This window comes from Bombus huntii, chromosome 4 (assembly GCF_024542735.1).
Source record: "Bombus huntii isolate Logan2020A chromosome 4, iyBomHunt1.1, whole genome shotgun sequence".
Classification (NCBI taxonomy): domain Eukaryota; kingdom Metazoa; phylum Arthropoda; class Insecta; order Hymenoptera; family Apidae; genus Bombus; species Bombus huntii.
Window position 1 is genome coordinate 14427491 of NC_066241.1, and position 18896 is coordinate 14446386.

An 18896-nucleotide genomic window follows, 5' to 3' on the forward strand; every position below is an offset into this window, starting at 1 on the left:
AGGATCAACGACAGTTACGAAACACGTGTCCGTGGTAGGAATACTAAAACTGATAAAAAAGGATGTTTTGGTGGAGAGAGTTAGTCAGTTGTATTAGATCATTTTTTTTTTTTTTTGTAGATTTTTTACAATCAATTCTCATTGAGAATTATAAGTAAATTACTTTGGTGTGGTACTGAAACTTGGATTATAAGAGTTTATAGTATATTTGATTCTAGTTGCATCTAATGCTTAAATCTAAAGGGTATTGTCTTGTAGTAGATCATGAGTTGGAGTAGATCATGAGTTAGGAGTTAGTCACGAGTCGTGAGTAGTCAGTTGCGAGTTGAGTTGTCACTCAGAAGTTAATTAGTTGTACCAATTTTAATTGTTTTAGTTGTATTACATTACTACATTAAGAAGTAGCTTTAATTAAATAATCATAGCTTCCTGTCTCATCACTGTGAATAAATCTATCAAATAAATAAAGTTACTATATTATATTATATTACATTATGTTACGAATAAAGCGTTCTCATACGAGATTTTGTTTTCTGAGAAAATTCGTTCTAAATATATCTCGTAATTTCCTTCCTCAATCTTACGCTAAAGATCTCCTAAAACATTAAAATTTCTTTTCTTGGTTAAAATGAAATCGAGATTGTGACGTAAAAAATTTAAGGATCGCAAGAGAGTTAAAGTATGTACAAATATTCGAGATTAGCGTCTAAAGCCACTTTTTTTTAAAAAAAATAGGGTGTCGCGTGAAAATATTTTATTCTATGCTCCCCGATTTATCTTTTAATTAGAATTACTTTCTTCTTATCGGTTATATCATCGATTCAGGACACCCTATGTTTCAAACGATTCTCTAGAAGGAGAAAACGAGGGGAAATACGTCCCGAATACTTATTTTAAGCTAGTTATGTATACCGATCTGAAACTTCTATAACTACAATTACTACATCAGTAGCTTCTGTCAACTCAAAGGTTTCCGCACTAATTCAACATTAATGACGCTCTGTAACTTTAAACTTCATTACCAATTGAGTTACCTCAACAAATTTCCACAACGGAATATTACGTTATGAAGCTTTTTCAACGTTAATTTAATCTCAACTGATAATTTTTTTTCGATTGAATTTCCATTTCGTTAATTGCGTCACGTTTACGAGCAACGGAAACCTTTGTCGTCCATTGGATTTTGAATTTGATTTGGATTTTTCAGCATGTTGGCGGTCCACCAGAAATTCGCTAATAAAAATCGCCTCTAACAGGATGACACAATGAAGCGTAGCTTTTCGGATTTTGATCTGTTTTCATTGAAAATACGTTGTACGTCGTGGTTTTCGATCTATCTCTGAATTTCGGGAGGAGAACATCACTTTAAGAGATAATATTGTAGGAGTCGGAAGGGGAGAAATTTTCCACGTTGGTGCGCGCGTATCTTGCTTCCCCTCGGATTGGTCTGTGACCTTTCTTCTTACCATTTCATTCGGCCAACTTTCTCAGATTCCGATGATCTTGCGACGAATCTTGAATAGTACGCACAAACAAGTACGTATAATGTTTTTTTACATTAATGTTTTAATGTACTTTACATTATTGTTTTTTACATTAATGTTTTAATGTACTTTACTTTGCCCAGCTGGACATTCGTCAAATTTTTCTAGCTAGTATAATGTATACGCACGTGGTCAGTTAGTTAGAAGAGTGGCGAAACAGATAAAATGTAAATCAATTTAAAACAGGAAATTATTAATTTTTCAGCCATTTGACATCGACAGGATTTAGTCTCTTTACAAGGTATTATTTTAGGTCTCGAGGTTTTCTTTTTTTTTTTTTAGAGAAGTGAAATTTGAGTTATACGGATTGCTTACGATTTATACGCCTATCTTTTGTTAAAAGTTGAAGAATAAATTTATTTCGAAGATTGTAATAAAATAGTACACAGAAGGTGGGTTTAATTTAAATTAAATTAAGTGGTGTTGTGTACAGAATGTTTATGTAAATGACCGTCCTGTAAAGAACGAGATTCTTTCTTATCATAGAAAGTTATGCAAATAGACATTGAAATTTTTCTGTTATCTTTATCAACTCATGAAAATTCACGAAAATGTGCCATTTGTCTTTTCTATTTTACTACAAAAATTAGCGCAGATTTGTCCAAAACGTTGCATATTATCATTAATCTTCGTCCATTCCATCAATTCCCTCTTTAGTCATTTTTAGTTCGTAAACTATTGCACAAATAAAATCTCACAAATTACATTCATAATGTACTGAGTATCGTAAAAGAAAGTTCAAAATAACGCAACACAACAATCACCTAGAAATAAATCCCAACTTACACGATTACATCTGATTGCGAGAGATTCCAACTACGTCAACTTTCTTATTAGCACGCTATTAATGGAACTTATCTCGAATCGTCTCGCAGGTATTCAGGGTCACATTGCGTGTATGGCACGCTCCCGATCGCAATTTCTGGGTCACGAGTTACGAACGACGTATTAGGAATTTCGTATTTACCGCTGACGCGTTCCATTTTCATGGATCGATGTAAATCGTTTGATGAAAAGACTCGTGCTGTCTATTTCTTTGCATTGAACTGGGATTCCTCGCGTTAACTCACCCCTCCTTCGTCATGATCACGCGAGTTGCGTGCACGATCCTCGATAATGCCAACTCGACCCTCGTTTGCCGTTTATTCTGTTTTTCCCTTCTCTTCTTTTTTTTACTCCGCTAACTTCGTACAAGAATCTCATCGTTCATACACGCGAGGGTCTGTCTTCTCTCCTCCTTCTCCTGATATTTTTTCACTCCAGTCTGTTCGTTCGATCGCGATTAATCACGCGCTGTCGTTACGGGACCAATTCTAGGAGTGGCAAATATAGGTTTGACTGGCGACAAAGTGAACAATGAAAAATAGGTACAAAATAGATATAAATGAACGATGCTTTCATTGCTTATTGCTAAGTATATTGAGGGAAATTCTGGCTTTTTCCGATCCTTCCATTTGTACACTATTAGGCACAGAAATTAATGCGGTTTGTTTCTCTCTCTCTTTTTTTTTTTAAATAAATTCACTATTTATTTATCTATTCGGTTTTTTGAATCGTATCCACCGTGGATTTTCATACAAATTTTTCAAAATATTATGTAAATAGTGGAATTTCAATAGAAAATTATGTTACCCGTCAAGTATCGTAGAAAACACTTTGGATAAAACACTTTTGGATGTTTTCATAATATGTACATTCTGCGTGATTCTGCATCTTCAAATGTATTTCTATAAATACATCAAAATCCGCAGTATAGTTGTAACTTATGTAGCGGCACTTGAACGTAGAAAAAGTCAACGCAAAATTCGAATCCGGGAGAGACCCATATTATTGAGCCTTTAATATCAATGATTGTTTTGGTTTACAAGGTCTTTTTTTTTATTAACGTGGAGGAATTAACGTGGACACCAGGTCGCTTCTGGGGAAAAGCGGTGTGGTAGTGCCGGACTCCAACCGACTAAAACTTCCACGATGACCGTCCCGGCTGCGATCGAAAGGGGCCCGAGAACCGGTGTGAGCGATACACCCCCCCCCCCCCCCCCCCTCGCGTGCCTAATACCACCGCTTGATGGAGCGGTGTGTGGCCATTGTCACACCGCGCCTCGTCGCCGGAGCCGCCGTGCCAGGCAGCCCGGTTCCCCTACCGGGCTGCTTTGCGGCCCCGGGGTGCTGAGCTATTGCCAGCGCCTAAGTTTGCACCCCACCGGGGGGCGCGGCGGACTTAGCGCGCCTCACTGAAGCGCGTCCATGGCCTCTGCCGCGCCCTCGCCGGTCAAACCTCTCAGGGTGAGAGTTCCGCATCCTCACCCTCTCCGCGGCCTCTTTTCGAAGCATAACTTGCTCACAGAAGGAGGTCACGGCCCTCCTTCTTCTCTCGCTTACCAACAATGCCTCGAGGATCGTCGGGGGCGAGAGGTCCCATCCGATTTCCGCGATGAGGTCGTGGCGCGGCCGCGGCCACGCCGAGCAGTATTCCAGCGTGTGCTGCGCCGAATCCACGCTCGCATCGCAGTGGTGGCAGCGTGCGGTCGCCTCTTTCCCGATTCGGTGCAGATACTCACCGAAGCAGCCGTGTCCGGTGAACACCTGCGTCAGCCTGTAGGTCAGAGGAGGTCCGCCGCCGTCCAACCAAACGTCCCAGTTAGAAGGACGGCCCCGAGGAGCCTTATCCCCGGTGCACCCGCTCTCGTGTCGAGGCTGGCGCGCCATCTGTCGAGCAAAGCTCGCTGAGCCCGAACCCTGACGTCGGTGCCCACCGGGCCCACCCCGCCCGACACACCCCGAGTGTGGAGGTAAATCTCGCGACACCTCAGGGCCTGCAATTCGAACGGGGGAAACCCGTATAGACGATACTCCGGTCCCGGAGGAACGCCCGGACTACACCCCGCAGGTACGCGGGCACCCGATGAATTTCGAGGGCCCGGCATATCCTGTCCCAGGGGATGCTGTTAAAGGCGTTGACCACGTCCAGCGACACGGCCAGCGCCACGGCCAGCGCCACGTAACCATGCCGCTCGGCCCCCTCGACAAAGGAGCGGACGCGGGCGACAGCGTCGGTCGTAGACCGCCCTCTCCGAAAACCGAACTGGCCGTCGTGCAGCCCGGGCACACTCTGGGACCGATGCGACTCCAGGCGGGCAGCCACCACTCTCTCCAGTAGCTTGCCCGCCTCGTCCAAAAGGCACACCGACCGAAAGGCGAAAGGCGAGTCCGGGGAGCGCTCCGGCTTCAGCAGCAGGACCATCCGCCCCTCCTTCCATGACGCGGGGAATTCACCCCGAGACAGGCATCCGTCGAACAGACGCATTAGTCTCGGGGCCAAGACGTCGGCGACGTCCTTCCACAGGCGGGCCGCGACTCCATCGGGACCCGGTGCTTTCCGCGCTCCGATTCTCCCGACGGCCCCGGCCAGTTCTTCCTCGGTGACCCTCAATTCCGGGCTCCACCTTCCCGCGGAGACACGTGGTTCTTCTTCTGGCGGTTGAGGCTCCTGCTCCTCCTCTTCGGTAGGGCTGCCATCTCCCTCGTTCGAAGCTCCCGGGAACAAGGTGCCGACGACCTCATCCAGGAATCGAGGGTCCATACTCTCTGTTAAGGGAGGCGTCCATGGACGGAGTTTGTTCAATACCATTTTGTAAGAGCGCCCCCAGGGGTCAGAGTCGAGGCTGGCCAGAAGCTCGTCCCAGGCCCGCCTCTTCGCCTCCTTGATGGCTCGTTGCAGGAGCCTTCACGCTTCGCTGTAGACCTCGTACAGACGAGCCACCGTGTCTTCGTCCACCCGCCGCCTACGGCGGGATCTGGTGTACCAGCGCCGGGCGCGGATGCATGCTCGCGGAGACGAGCTATCTCCTCGGACCACCAGTACACAGCGCCGGCGCGGCGCGGGGCTCCAGACCGCGGCATACACGAATCGCAGATCGCGTGCATGTCGCGCCACAGCCGGGTCGCTCCCGCTTCCGCGTCCTCGTCGATCCTGGATTCTTCTAACCAAGCGACAGCTATAGCGGCCGCCGTCATGAAGTCCTCGTCGCGGCGGGTCACCGACCACCGCGGGAATCTTCTTCTCCTTCCCGGTGGGCCGATGGGCCCGCGCGCACCCAACGAACGGTCGCCTATCACGCCGCCAACCGCCACCTCCATGAAGATGTAGAGGTGGTCCGAAAGGGGCTCCTCCGGGGAAACCTCCCAACCGGAAACACGGCGGGATGCGGCAGGGTTTGCCCATGTGAGGTCCACTATGGACTCTCCCCGCCACGCCACGCACGTGCTGGACGACCCCCGGTTCATAAGCCGCAGGTCGAGTGCGGTCGCCCAGTCCTGTACGTCGCGACCCCTTCCGTTGGTCCTGCGGGAGCCCCACGCCGTTGAGTGGGCGTTGAAGTCCCCGAGGACCAGTGACGGGCAGGCGCCCAAACGCCTCGCGCAAGCCGCGAGCCCGTCCATGGAGGAGGCGTATTCTGTCCAGCTGATGTTGGGCGACATGTAGACGGCCACCACTGCCAGGTCGCCCCATTTCACGGCCACAAAGCCCCGTCTTCGCTCGATCACCGAGCAGAAGGGGCTCCCCGCGATCCCGGTCCAGAACACGGCGACCGAACCGATCAGGTCCCCAGCGCCTCGTGACGCGTCGAAAATGCTGTACGGCTCGGCCACTGCCGCCAGAGTAATCCGCCGCTCCGTCAGGCTCTGGAACATTAAGTCCCGAGCCCGGCGGGAGCGGTTAAGATTGCACTGCAGGAGCAGTTGTCCTCCTCCTCTTCTTCCGCTGGTTTACAAGGTCTAGAGGCAAACGAACTCGGAACAGATTGTTATTGCCGTCTTTTGTAATCTTCAGCCGCAATTACAAAAGAAGGTTAACTTTTTGTGGTAACGTCCGATGATATAAATGTATGAACGTGATCCCTAAATTATTATGGTTATCCTTTCTGCGATCGGCATAATAGCATCGAGCGAGCGATGATTATTTGGAATATATTATCTCTTGTATTTATACTGATTTTAATACAACTGACTATTACAAATTCATCCACTCGTTTCTTATCAAACAACCTACACGTGTAATCCACCTCACTTATTTACACATTTTTCAACGACAACAACAAGAATTTGTTTTCCGTCCTAATACTTTTATAATATTCGCTTGTTTTTCTTTCTCTCCATTTTTCTTTTGTTTTATTTAAGCGAATTATATAAATATAGAAGAGATTGTCTTCTGGAGTCAAATTGAATTGGAAGGATCTCGCGGGGCTGTTAATGTATTATTAATAGGGTGCTTTTACTTTACGTAGTTCCATCGTGAGTTTAAATTGAAACTCGTGAATAGCTACTTAATGTGTGATTATACGTAAACTACTCAAAGTATCGGGCGAGCTTTCACGGCATAAGACGATACAGATGATAAAACTTCGTTATACGATACAAGTTGAAAGATAATTGGAGTAACTGCTTATGTAGGGAAGATGAAAATCTACAGAATTTATTGGTTAAATAGCGTTTACTACACTAATCACGCATTTAAAACACTATAGTATTATCATTGCAGTAGATTTGCATGTTTAATCCTATTTACATTTTCAAACAAAATTTACTCTATCACTTTCTCAACATATTCATGTTATATTCATCTCAGTTCGACTCTTAAAGCTTCACCGTTGTTTCCACCCTCATTCATAAACGTAGATCAATAAACCATCCTATAACGCATGATACATGTCGATATTCTCAATCCTAAACGGAAGCACACGACTCAGATGACTACTCGTTGGAGGACAGTCAGGAACGAAAGCGTCGTTCGAGGTATAAAGGGTCAACCTCGTTCAAAATGGCATTTTAGGCGGTAGGTCAGCTCTAAATTTTTGCCTAAACAAAAGGTCACTTATTCCATTATTCCCCCTAATCTATAACTTTTATTTTATTTTACTTTGTGCTTTACAATTTGTCCGGCAGGACATTTGGCAAACTATAACTTTTGAGAAGCTTCACAGCCGTTTACGATTTGAATAATTAGTTGTGGTAAAACTGCATACCTAAAATAATCTTGGTAACCGGTCGTAGGCTACATTTTCGTGGTCATTCGAGTTTACACGTGCATAACGAGACTTTGAAATTTCATCAATTTTGCAGAGGCGTGGAATATGTAACGATATGCGATAGGAAGGCGGATGAATTCCAAGCTGGCAACAGTTTACGTCGTCATGCATATTTCAATAGGTCGCGCATCTGCCTATTCGATCAGTTTCCATTTCAGAATTTTAAGGGACACCATACGGGCAGATGTGCAATAACTCGCTGCATTCTGCCATTTTCCGTTCGATCGACGTCCCCGTGCCGGCTAATAAAGTGGAACGCTGCTTCGTAACAGGATTTGGCTCGTTCTCACCGAGGCTTCAAGTCCTTGCCGCAAACCATGGCCAATCTGTGGCCCGTGAGACGATTTACAAGCTATTAACGATATTTGAACGAATTTATGAAATCAATTTCTCGAAAGCCGAATTCCCTTGAGGACGAAAGATACATTTTTCGTCTACTATTAAATAGTAGAAATTCGTTTCTTCCGATGTTCTTTATAAAGAAGGGATAATGTAGCAAAGATAGGTTTTATTTTATTAAAAATAATGGCAATTCTTAATTATTATTAACATAAATTATTACTCATACTTGTTACAGTCGGTTAAATTTCAATTTTGCTCTTATTTTAGCAAATGGAGAAAACGTGGGAAAAATCCATCAATGCCCTAACAGTACAGGGTTATCTTGAAAAGGCGATTCTTGTAAATCTTTTTAGTTTTTTCAGACTTTTGACTAAACCGATTTGTCAAGTAAAATCGCCATAGGAAATCGATGGTACAGCCGTTTACTTTGTTAGTCGAGCGGAAAAGGTCGAAGAGTAGCGGTTGAAGGGAGTTTCGTTCTCTCGGGAGAACGTGAAAAGTCTTATTGGAATACTCAAAACCCTGGTCGAGTGTCATTTATCGTTAGAGTACTTGTTGCGCGAAACACTTTGCACGGCGAGACGAAAGGGTGTAATCGAAGGCGGTGGAACGTCGTGGAAGATCGATAGGAAGGTGCCACTGGAGCGTATGGACCGCTGTTCTCGCTTTAGGAAATATTTGTTCGATGCTGATAACGTGAATCGATTGAATTTGAAAGGAAACTTTTCTAGCTGATAAAAACTTCTCTCAACCTTTCTGCAGCTTTTTAAATTAATTTAATTGTTTTATAAAGTATTTCGACACTTGTTAAGTAATGGTTCACGGTTAATGTGCGTTAAATATAAGTTTATAACAGCAAAATTATTTGGGACGGTTCTCTTTATTACAGTGTATCTGAAGTATTATATTATTTTTGTAATTTAAATATTAGTTAAATATTTGTTAAAAATGATTTATCGATATAAACGTATCGATGTGAATTTTGCGTTGAATGGTAATACAAATAAAATAAAATAAAATGACATTGGATATCGGTTTCAAATATAAATTATTATTTTGTCACCTAGTGCTTCAATTTGTTTTGTCATATACATGGCAGCAGCAGTGGATAATATTCTGTTTACCGATATTGCATTTTTCAACGAGTCTGCGTTTCGTAAATTGTACGATATGAAATTCTCTTCGAAAATGATGCAACATGAAATTGTTATTTGAAAAAGAATGCAAGAGAAACGCAATATTCTGAGTGATATTACATTCTAATGGATTAGAATTCTAATGCTTGTTTATCCAAAATGTACAGAAAAATTGATGAAAAGTGCAGTTACCTACATGAAAAGATATGATCGTGATTATAATTCTTTTAGATGTGCTTTGCCTAATTTTTTTCTGTCAATTGTAACTTTTAAATTCCTCGGAACATATAAAGTTATGCTGTGGAAACATTTTTCAATTCAAATAAAAAGCAGAAATTCATTTATATTTAATATTATTCTATATTAATTATAATTCTATTTAATTTAAATTTAAATTTATTTAATAATTAACAATTACTGAAAATTCTCAATGCGAGAATTGATTGTAAATTTTAACAAAAAAAATTTATTTAATTTAATTTATTTTAATTTAATTAAAATTCTATATTAATTATTAATGTAAATATTTATACTTATTATACTATATTTAATATTGAACGCATGTTGATATTACTATAAAAAAACATTTCTGTTTCTTCAAACTCCCATGCTCGCATACCAATTCACACTGATTGTGGGTCAACAAAAATCTATTTCTCTTCCTATTTCTTTCTATTTTATTTGACCTCATAATATCCCAGTCCACGGATAGCAGCTACTGGAGAAGGGAATCGTAATCATTGTCTGCAGAAAACGCCAAAAAATTTGTCCACGTTCTGTTCGAAATGAGTCTCTATCCCATGGTTTATTTCTAAACTTTCCCTCAGTTTCCGAACAAACAGATGAAAGCCTAACGCTGGGAAATTCATAGGAAGGAAACGTAGCTGGCAGTAGTTTCGAAATTATATCCTGTATACTCGCAAACTCGGATTCCTTGTTATGTGTGGTGGTTACCATGTAGCGTAGCTTCACTTTCGTTCCTCTGGTTTCCGCTCGCTGGCTTACCACGGGGTGAAAAGAAGCTTCAATGAGAAAACTTTCAACGTTATCGTGCTCTTATTTGTCTTCCCTATTTGCCGATTATAATTGTTTTCGACAAATTCGAAATGACTCGATATTTGTAACATGTGGAATAGCATAATCGACGAAATATGATTTTGAGAAGATTTTAATGGTTGGAGAATGTAGTACGGTGGCACATGGGTTTGTGTGTGTGTATGTGCAGGAACGAACGTATTTATGTAATTGCTTCTAGAACCTTGTTATAGCATCTGTTCGTTCTAGCATATGTTGAAACATGCATGTATATACATATTACATATTCAGGCATAATCCATTGCAGGATTATGTTCTAATGCGAAGTCAGTATCAAATACAACAATTTAATCATTTGCGTCGTGTATTATATCATTTTGTTTTCAATTTTGTTTGTCTTTTTCAGACTTCAGATCAAGTGATATACAGTCAGTCATGAAAGTTCTCGTACAACTTATAATAATGATAATAAAAATTATAAAGAATATACGTGACAGGCAGAAACAATATTTTCCTAGCTATCCCGATTAATTATATTCCTCAGCGTCTGTTTTATAGCATATGTTTTCGTTGTAACATACAGACTTTATCGATAAACATTGTCTATTATATATTATTATATATGTATATTAATATACATAGTTCATTCTAGTCCATTATTTATACCGATTAACAAATTAATTGAACTTATTCAACATGTATCAACTTATACAACAGGTACATCATTCATTATACAATATACAGTACATATTCGAAATTTAAGAACTTTTTTTTTATTTGGAAGAATTTTACAATCAATTCTCATTGAGAATTATAAGTAAATTATTCTGACGTGTTAGTATAACTTGAATAATAAGTGTTTATCGTATGTTTGATTCTAGTTGAATCTAATGTTTAAATCTAGACATTTAAGAATGACATAAAATTTTTCTGGATATTTGTTGTGCATTTTTTTTGTAACTATTACTATCACTAGAATGTTAACAGAAGACATTAACTTTTCTCTAACAATTTAGGTATCTTCAAAATACGAAGTGAACTAAATTTAAATGAATTAAATAATGGAATTAAATTTTGCAAAAGTAACGATATTTATTACTTTGGTATGAATTTCTCTAATTCATGGATTCTTAATCCTTTTTGTGAACCAAAGGACGCCTGTATTATCTAATAAATTATTCATCAGTAACATTAATATATCGAATAAGCAGCATCAAAGGATAAGGATATAGAAATATGTAACAGCGATTGTTACTCCAGACGTTATGAAACAAACGACTTCTTTATATTTTCATATTTTTAAGATAAATTAACTTCCAACGGGAAAAATTAGCTTCAGATTGCTAAGAACTTCGTGCATTACAATATTATAGATGGTCCATTAAAATGGAAACGTTCGCTGCGTTTAAATCTCTGTTTTCTCATTCTCTGACTGAAAGCACAGCAAGATATTTATACTGTGCGAGAAGCATTAACGAGCTTTCGTCAATAGAATCGCAAAACGAGGCGAACGCATCATTCGTTTCTGCTTCGAGCACTTTGCGTATACATCTTATTAACACAGTCAATTTTATGGAAATCGAATTCCTTTAATTCACATCGACCAAGAAAATCTCCGATGCGAACGCATCTGTGTAATTTCGCGAAACTGTGAATTTTATCGTTCTATCCTATTTTATAAAAAAAAAAAACTAGCTTGAAGCAGACTCTTAATAGAGAATCGTAAAAAAAAGTTTAATATTAACCTAACGCTGGAATCTAAAAAATTTCATGCTACGTAGAATTTTTTGACGATTATTTTAAACGTATGCAGTTTTTTTTACTTTATGTATTTTTAATGAAAAGAAAAAATAAGAAATTCCTACGATTGCTGCTGAAAGAAAGTCAAAGCGGTGGACGAGTATTGAAAAATGGAAGAGAAGTCTTTTTCAGGCGCGCCTCTTTTCACTGTTCGCTCGTTCGTATGAAAATCTCGATTTTCCAATTCCACGAAAGGAACGGCGTTACTTTGCGAGGAAAATGTTGAATACAAAAACGAAAGGCGATTAATGTCGCGTGACTTCACAGCTTTTCGCGGATTTTCTCGTAAATCCGGCGTTTAAGATTCCGTTTATCTTTGACAAATTGATCTCTTTGAGACTCATAATTTTATTGCTTCTTTTAAAAGTGACCCATATTGGTGCGCGTTATTTTATTTAAGCAAACAGTCGGACAGAATTCCGTAAAAATGAAGTAATATTTTATGGTATAAGAATCGAAATGGCTGAAAGTAGAGTAAATAATTGCTAACACGATGGCGAGACGGGAACATTAGCGAGAGACAAATTTAATAAGTACTTTATGTTTCTATAAAACATTCAAACCCTACCATCTAATTATAAGCTCAATCGTTAAATGAAATCGTTACCACGGATTCTTTCAACGTAATTAATTTACATTAACTCACTTCATTTATTTAATTGATCGATTCTTATCACGAATGGTCTACAGGATTTTCAATTCCGAAAATTTCGATTTTTAGAAATTAACAGTTCGTGTAAATTTCCATATTTACCACTATGCAAGTTCCCAAGATATTGGATCGCCCGCAAAATTCGTTCCGATTTACATTTCGATTCGATATACATTTATTGAATAATATTGTTTTTTTTATTTATTTATTAAAATTACAATCAGTTCTCGCGTTGAGAAGTTTATTGAATAATATATGTGCCATTTTGTCCCACAACCTTTCTCCATCTTTCACGCAACTTAAATATTCCATCCTTCCAGAACCTCTCAGGCTTCTGATGAAAAACTTTTCAATATAATCTTTCGTGTCCTTAAAAATTCCTTAAAAATCGGGACAAACTTTCCGGGCAACCCAATATATAATGCCTAAGTATCGATAAATCTTGTATATCTTCAATAAAAGATTTAAGTAAATTTGCATAATTTGTAAAATGCATAAGGTTCCATTATCGATAAATATCGTAAGCTTCAAATAAAAAATTCCAATGGTAATTTAATTTTACACGAATTTTTACCGTATTTTCACTGGTTTTCTCATTAATTAAGAAACTTTTGAACGTTAATAATAACGACTCACAACACACGATTCTTTACATGCACGTAGACGACTGAACATGTTTATCCACTTTCTGCGCGGGTATAGTACATTAAATATCGAGACTGCTGAAACAAGGAACTAAACGATTGAAGTAGACAGTACCGTGAGTTGTCTCGGTATAAAGGTTGAAACCGGCTAATGGTCGATAATGGAACTGCTTGAATGGTGGTATAACCAAATTATACTGTCGACTAGCTGCTCGTGATCTGGAAAACAATATTCACAAGGGGAACGCATCATTATATATATAATTCAATGAAATCTGTTCTCGTTCCGACTCATTGTTCTTCATTCGCCTCCCTATATCACGCATGTCTCACTCACAGTCTGTCAAACAATCGTCCTACGTGATTGACTGTCTTCTATAAAATCTGATTCTGTATCAAGCTTTGCAGAAACCATACACATTTATACTCGTAAGTATTTTTTTTTCAGATTTGTACGTTTATTTTATATTTCGTATCTTATTTAGCGATGCATGGTTTCGTTTGCACTTTTGTAATCTCATGGTTCGATTTGGACCAATGCGATCCAATGTGCAAAAATTTGGATTAATATGAACCGATTATTTAACGCCAACTTATAATAAAAAATGTTTCTGTTTAAGCAAACAGATTTTTATTTTAGATTTTTATTTTCTATAGAAATTTTAACAATTGCAGAACGTCGTTCGAGATGAGATCCTACGATTACTCTGTAATTACACAATTACGTTTATTTACGTTCGCAACTTTTTCTATAAAATCTCTTTTCAAAATATAAAATTAACCGAATAGATTTAAACTGTATTATTTAAAATATAATGCTAGATATATTTGTTTCGTAATCAAAAGTTTGAACAAAAACTGTTTGAACGAATGCCGACACGAGGTGTGTACATAATAATGTTTGACAGGATTTATCGCGAACGTGTCTTACTCGCTTCGTTCAGCGAGGAGACATTAGCGGATTAGCCGGCATTTGCATTACCTTGAGCCATCAGTTGTAATTTTCACTAGTAGCACTTATCATACCGTAGATCGAGCGTGTATGTTATTCACGTGCTACCCATCCCTGTCTTGACAACCTTAAAACTTGTTAGTCCTACGCTTTGACAAACCGTTATTAGCGGCTCTATTTCTAATTCCATTAGTTTGAAACGCTAACGATGATACTTCACGACGATTTAAAATTGAAGCGTTATCAAAGATTCACAAATATTGTACACGTGATGAGACAATCTCTATGTATATACGGTTAATACGACGTGATTACGCGAACTAATGCCTACGAATTAGAACTAGAATTTTTTTTATTTAAATCACAATTTGTACTTTTTAATGTAAATTTGGATTTTCCAATTTAGAGTTGGAAGTAAATTTTAAGAGCAAACATAGAATATTCTGAATTGAATTGAATTTTTGAACTGTATTTATAAGATGAACGATCTCTGAGAAGAGGAAAAGCAGTCAAAGTACAAGAAGTACCTGCTCCTTTCCTCGAACCTGAACCTCCAGGGGTTTGCAACCAACGAATTCATAGAAATTTCGTGATCTTTTTCTATATTTTTCTATTTAAACTTTGATTCGTATTTCCCAAACTTGATATCACAACTCGATATGCGATTAAGTTTTTATGTTATTCTATCGAGAATTCCAAGTGATACACGATGTTCCGTATCCTATTTCATTATACTGTTCGAACGTAACGATCCGGATTAAAATGCAATATTCCATGTTAATCGGAAGTGAATCGTTACTATATTCGTTTCTACAACAACTGATGTATTATTCAATATATCTCCGTGGTAACGAGCATCGCTAATTGACATATTTGGCGGTGAATCGAGAACCTTACCACACAACCGATGACCTTTCGTGTCCTGATGTAACGACCTTGACCAAACCGATACCTAGTTTATGAATCGATACGACGTCGTGGTAAGAACGTGATAACAGTTGTAAAACACGTTTTGACTTCTGTATGAAATTCTCTTCAGATGTCATAATACAGTAGAACGTTGATTATCCGCGCAAATCATGATACGCATTGTTCAGATGTAATCGAATCATTTTATTTTTATATGAGAGAAGATCATTTATCTTGGATGTTTTATAAATATTAAACAGAAGCGGAAACTTACGAATAAGAATGTAATAATTTCTTTCACTTCCTATTCTTGTTTAGTAATCATTCTTACAAGGTACAATCCCTAAATTTTCTATTAAACAATGCGCCAATGATCGGTCGTTTTGTCAATCGGTATTCTGGTATAATCGAGCTTCTACCGTACTTTATATTTGAAATTAATACGATTCTAAGAATCGTTTATAAAGATTCTCAATCGAAGAAGACCAGCATATCCAATATCGTTTCATACGCGCAAACATCGTTGATTGATGATAACAGCGTAAGCACATGTTGCTCCTGTATCCTGCAGAAACAATACGAGCAAAACGGAATCGCAATTTCAACATCAAGCAAAGCATCGAATAATTACCATTAGCCTCGAAATTAGTTTCAAAAATTTGATGCGCATTTGCGCACGTCGTTCGGTAATATCATACGCGATTCGGTTTCGACTTTCCCACTAAAATTACCATCCTGTACAGATATAACAATAGCCATTTACGATAACTAAATCGTTATTGTTCATGTTCGAAACCGGCTCGAGTGGCAGCCATATGAAATTAACGCGCTTTAGTTCGGTTATTTCGATGAATTGATCTATATGTGGCTGTTGCAGATGTTTGAGATGCATCCACCATCATGATGCCGTGGATCGTTAAACAAAGGTTCGACACCTGAGTAACAACGATCGCCGAGATCCGCTTCCACTTCTCGGAGCTAACCATCTTCGAGGACGAATAAATCACGCGTTGGAAGAGGAATGGTCCCTTGGGCCTTCGGCGTGCCTCTCGTCTTCGTTTCTGCTCTGGGTCTTATTCTCAATGGTTTTGTGCTACTCGTGGTTCTTGGACTGGGCAAACAGGTAAATAGTTGTTCTGACTGATGGATAATTCGTCGATACGTGATTGACAGCGTGTATCGAGAGATTATATTTTTATTATTATTAATTGGTTCGATGTACTATGTCAACTGTAAATTTTAATTTGAAGAAAAAAATTGACTAGATAAACAATATTTCCTTGGTTCAAATGATAAACGATCTTTAAATTAATTACCAAAATCTATTGAAATCTATTGTGAATTAGTATTTATAGGCTTTTCAAACTCGACTTTCCGAGAAAGAGAAAATTCGTGTAGATATTAGCAAAATTGTATTTTATGCTGTCAATTTATTCATGTATAACAAAAATTGTTGGAGAAACATAGGAGAATAATTAAATTAGCTACGTTGCATCGTTTAAGGAATCGAAGAATTTAAATTTGTATAGTATTTCCAACTGGGAATATTCTTAACGGGTGAAAGGGTGGTTGTTTGCAGACAATAGATCACTGACACTGCAGGAATTATTCAGGCTATCAGTCTTCTTCGATGCCCGTGTTATCGGCGACAGGAGACATACAATGAAGTTTGATAGCGTATGAAAAGCTGGACGATAAATCGATGAAAAGTCATTAGCTTTCAGCCTTAATAAACGTTGGAATCATGTTTAGGTAAAGAGTCGATGAATTTCTGATTGAATTAGAAAAGTGTCTGGATCCTTAATGAATTGGCCACTTCCGAATAGAATCGAAGCAATTATGGGTATCGGTTGGGAATACATGTTGAGTTGTTAAACTGATTGCGCGCTATCTACTATGTTTGAATGCATCTTGATCCAGTTAGGGGTCACTATTGTTATAGACCCCTGGCAAACGTTCGTGCGAATAAGCGTTTAATTAATTTTGCCAAAGAGCCAAGATATTGCGGAATCTGCTACTTGTTTCGGTAAACTTTTCGTCATCCTAGTAATCAAGAATCCTTAAATCTAGTAATAATTAAAGATTTATTACGGACCAGTAATCACGGATGTCTGATTAAAATTTGTCAAGTTACCCTTTATAAAAGAACCATTAGTATTAAAGTATGATCTAAAATCAGAAAATTTGTTGCAATTTAGGATACATTCACACATAACTTATATTTGTCCAAGAGATATGATTTAATCTTGTGTGATCTGTTTTAATTTGTATCACTAAAAAATATGTAAAACGTCAAGTAGCAATCGTTTGATACAAAATTACGGAAGAAAATTAGTTTAAAATCCTGATCTCGACCAGCGAATATTGTCATCGTGTAGTAAAACTTATTATTTCAAAATTATGAAAGGATATAAAACGGTTGTAGGCTTCATGTCCTTGCAGATTTTTCTAAGATCTTTTTTTACATTATAAAATTCCTTTCGCACATTGTAGAAATTAATACGAAGTTGAGAGGTTTCGACAGAGAAATCTTGCGCGAGTTTCGAGCTACGCAAGATGGTGGCTAATCCCGTCTTTTAAAGCAGTTTCCTTTTGGGTAGAGAAAGAGAGCCACTCCTTTCGCAAGTATGACATATTTCTCAACGAAGGAATGAAACCCGCGGAAGGAAAGTGGCCACGCTGGAAATAGCCTTGTGCTTTTACGCGATCCATTTCAGTGGGTGCCACTGGCTGACCATGGCAGTTTGAACAACACAAGGTTGCGCAGTGGTTAGAAAAGATCGCATGCTTTTCGATATAATATCGAAGGTGGACACGTCGAATGGCAACCAGCGAACTAGGTCGCATAAAATGCGCTCCTTTGCTTTGTGAGGCTCCTTGTCAGACTTGCTATATTGTTCCCCGCAAATACGTCCGGTATATGGCAAATAAAATACCTTTGCTATTGGAAAGTACATCTTCGATCGACTACGAGTTTAATAAAGGGATTAGATAAAAGTTCGTTGCTTATGAAATTATAGTTTCACTGATGTTTGACGTAGAAATATCAATGTAAAAGAGTATTGGATTTTCGACACATTCGAACATTCTTTCTGCATTCTATATTCTGGAAAATTCTTCCTATATTAAATATTCTAATATATTTGATATGATTTTCTCTTTTTCAATATTATGTATTCTCTATTCTATATTTTATGTTTTATATGCTAAAAATAAGATAAAATAATGTTTACAGGCACTTCTATATATCGATAACACTCTCTTGACTAACTTTTATGTTCGACTTTTACGATTAATATTTTCTAATTCAATTAAGAAAGTTTAATAGCTGATAGATTGTTTAATACATAAATACCAAAATAAAACCAACGATGTGTAAATTTATCTTTTATCCATTCGTAGTTGTTTTGTACAGTAGGGTGTAAAGAAGTCGACGAGAAGTAACGTTTAAGAACGAGGCAGAGGGATCGCGTGCAAACAGCGAGAAGTTTAAATTACAAGATCCCAGCTGGAAATTAAGATTGCACGGTGTACAGGAACTTTTGATCGCCATAGGAAAGTTTATTTAACAAGTTAACCGATGTCCGCAGACGCAGCAGCAACAAACCGCCAATACTTTGTTGCTGATACACTTGGGTGCAGTGGAGGCGGCTGTGTGCCTGATATTACTGATCTTTACTACTGGTTCCTGGCCAATCGCCGGCACCTGGTGTGTTTTACACGGTTTTCTTTTGACTCTTTTACATCCAGTCGCCCTTTGGACTGTCACTGGATTGAACTGTGACAGGTAAGC

General features: G+C 38.8%; 1 protein-coding gene and 1 long non-coding RNA gene across 7 annotated transcripts in view; one reads left to right on the top strand and one right to left on the bottom strand.

The window, feature by feature from the left end:
• Positions 1 to 18896, top strand: part of LOC126864412 (beta-3 adrenergic receptor-like) — an 87346-nt gene that overhangs the window by 56352 nt on the left and 12098 nt on the right. For 5 of the 6 annotated variants that reach the window (XM_050615745.1, XM_050615749.1, XM_050615747.1 and 2 more), the window contains 2 exons: positions 15981 to 16226; positions 18694 to 18890. In XM_050615745.1, the coding sequence (XP_050471702.1) occupies positions 16125 to 16226; positions 18694 to 18890 (299 nt within the window). In that variant the 5' untranslated portion in view covers positions 15981 to 16124. Of the gene's footprint in view, positions 1 to 13503; positions 13672 to 15980; positions 16227 to 18693; positions 18891 to 18896 lie in introns of those variants that run through there. The other variant, XM_050615744.1, reaches the window with a different exon arrangement.
• LOC126864434 (uncharacterized) overlaps positions 1 to 18896 on the bottom strand; it is an 86207-nt gene that overhangs the window by 42510 nt on the left and 24801 nt on the right. The window lies entirely within an intron of this gene.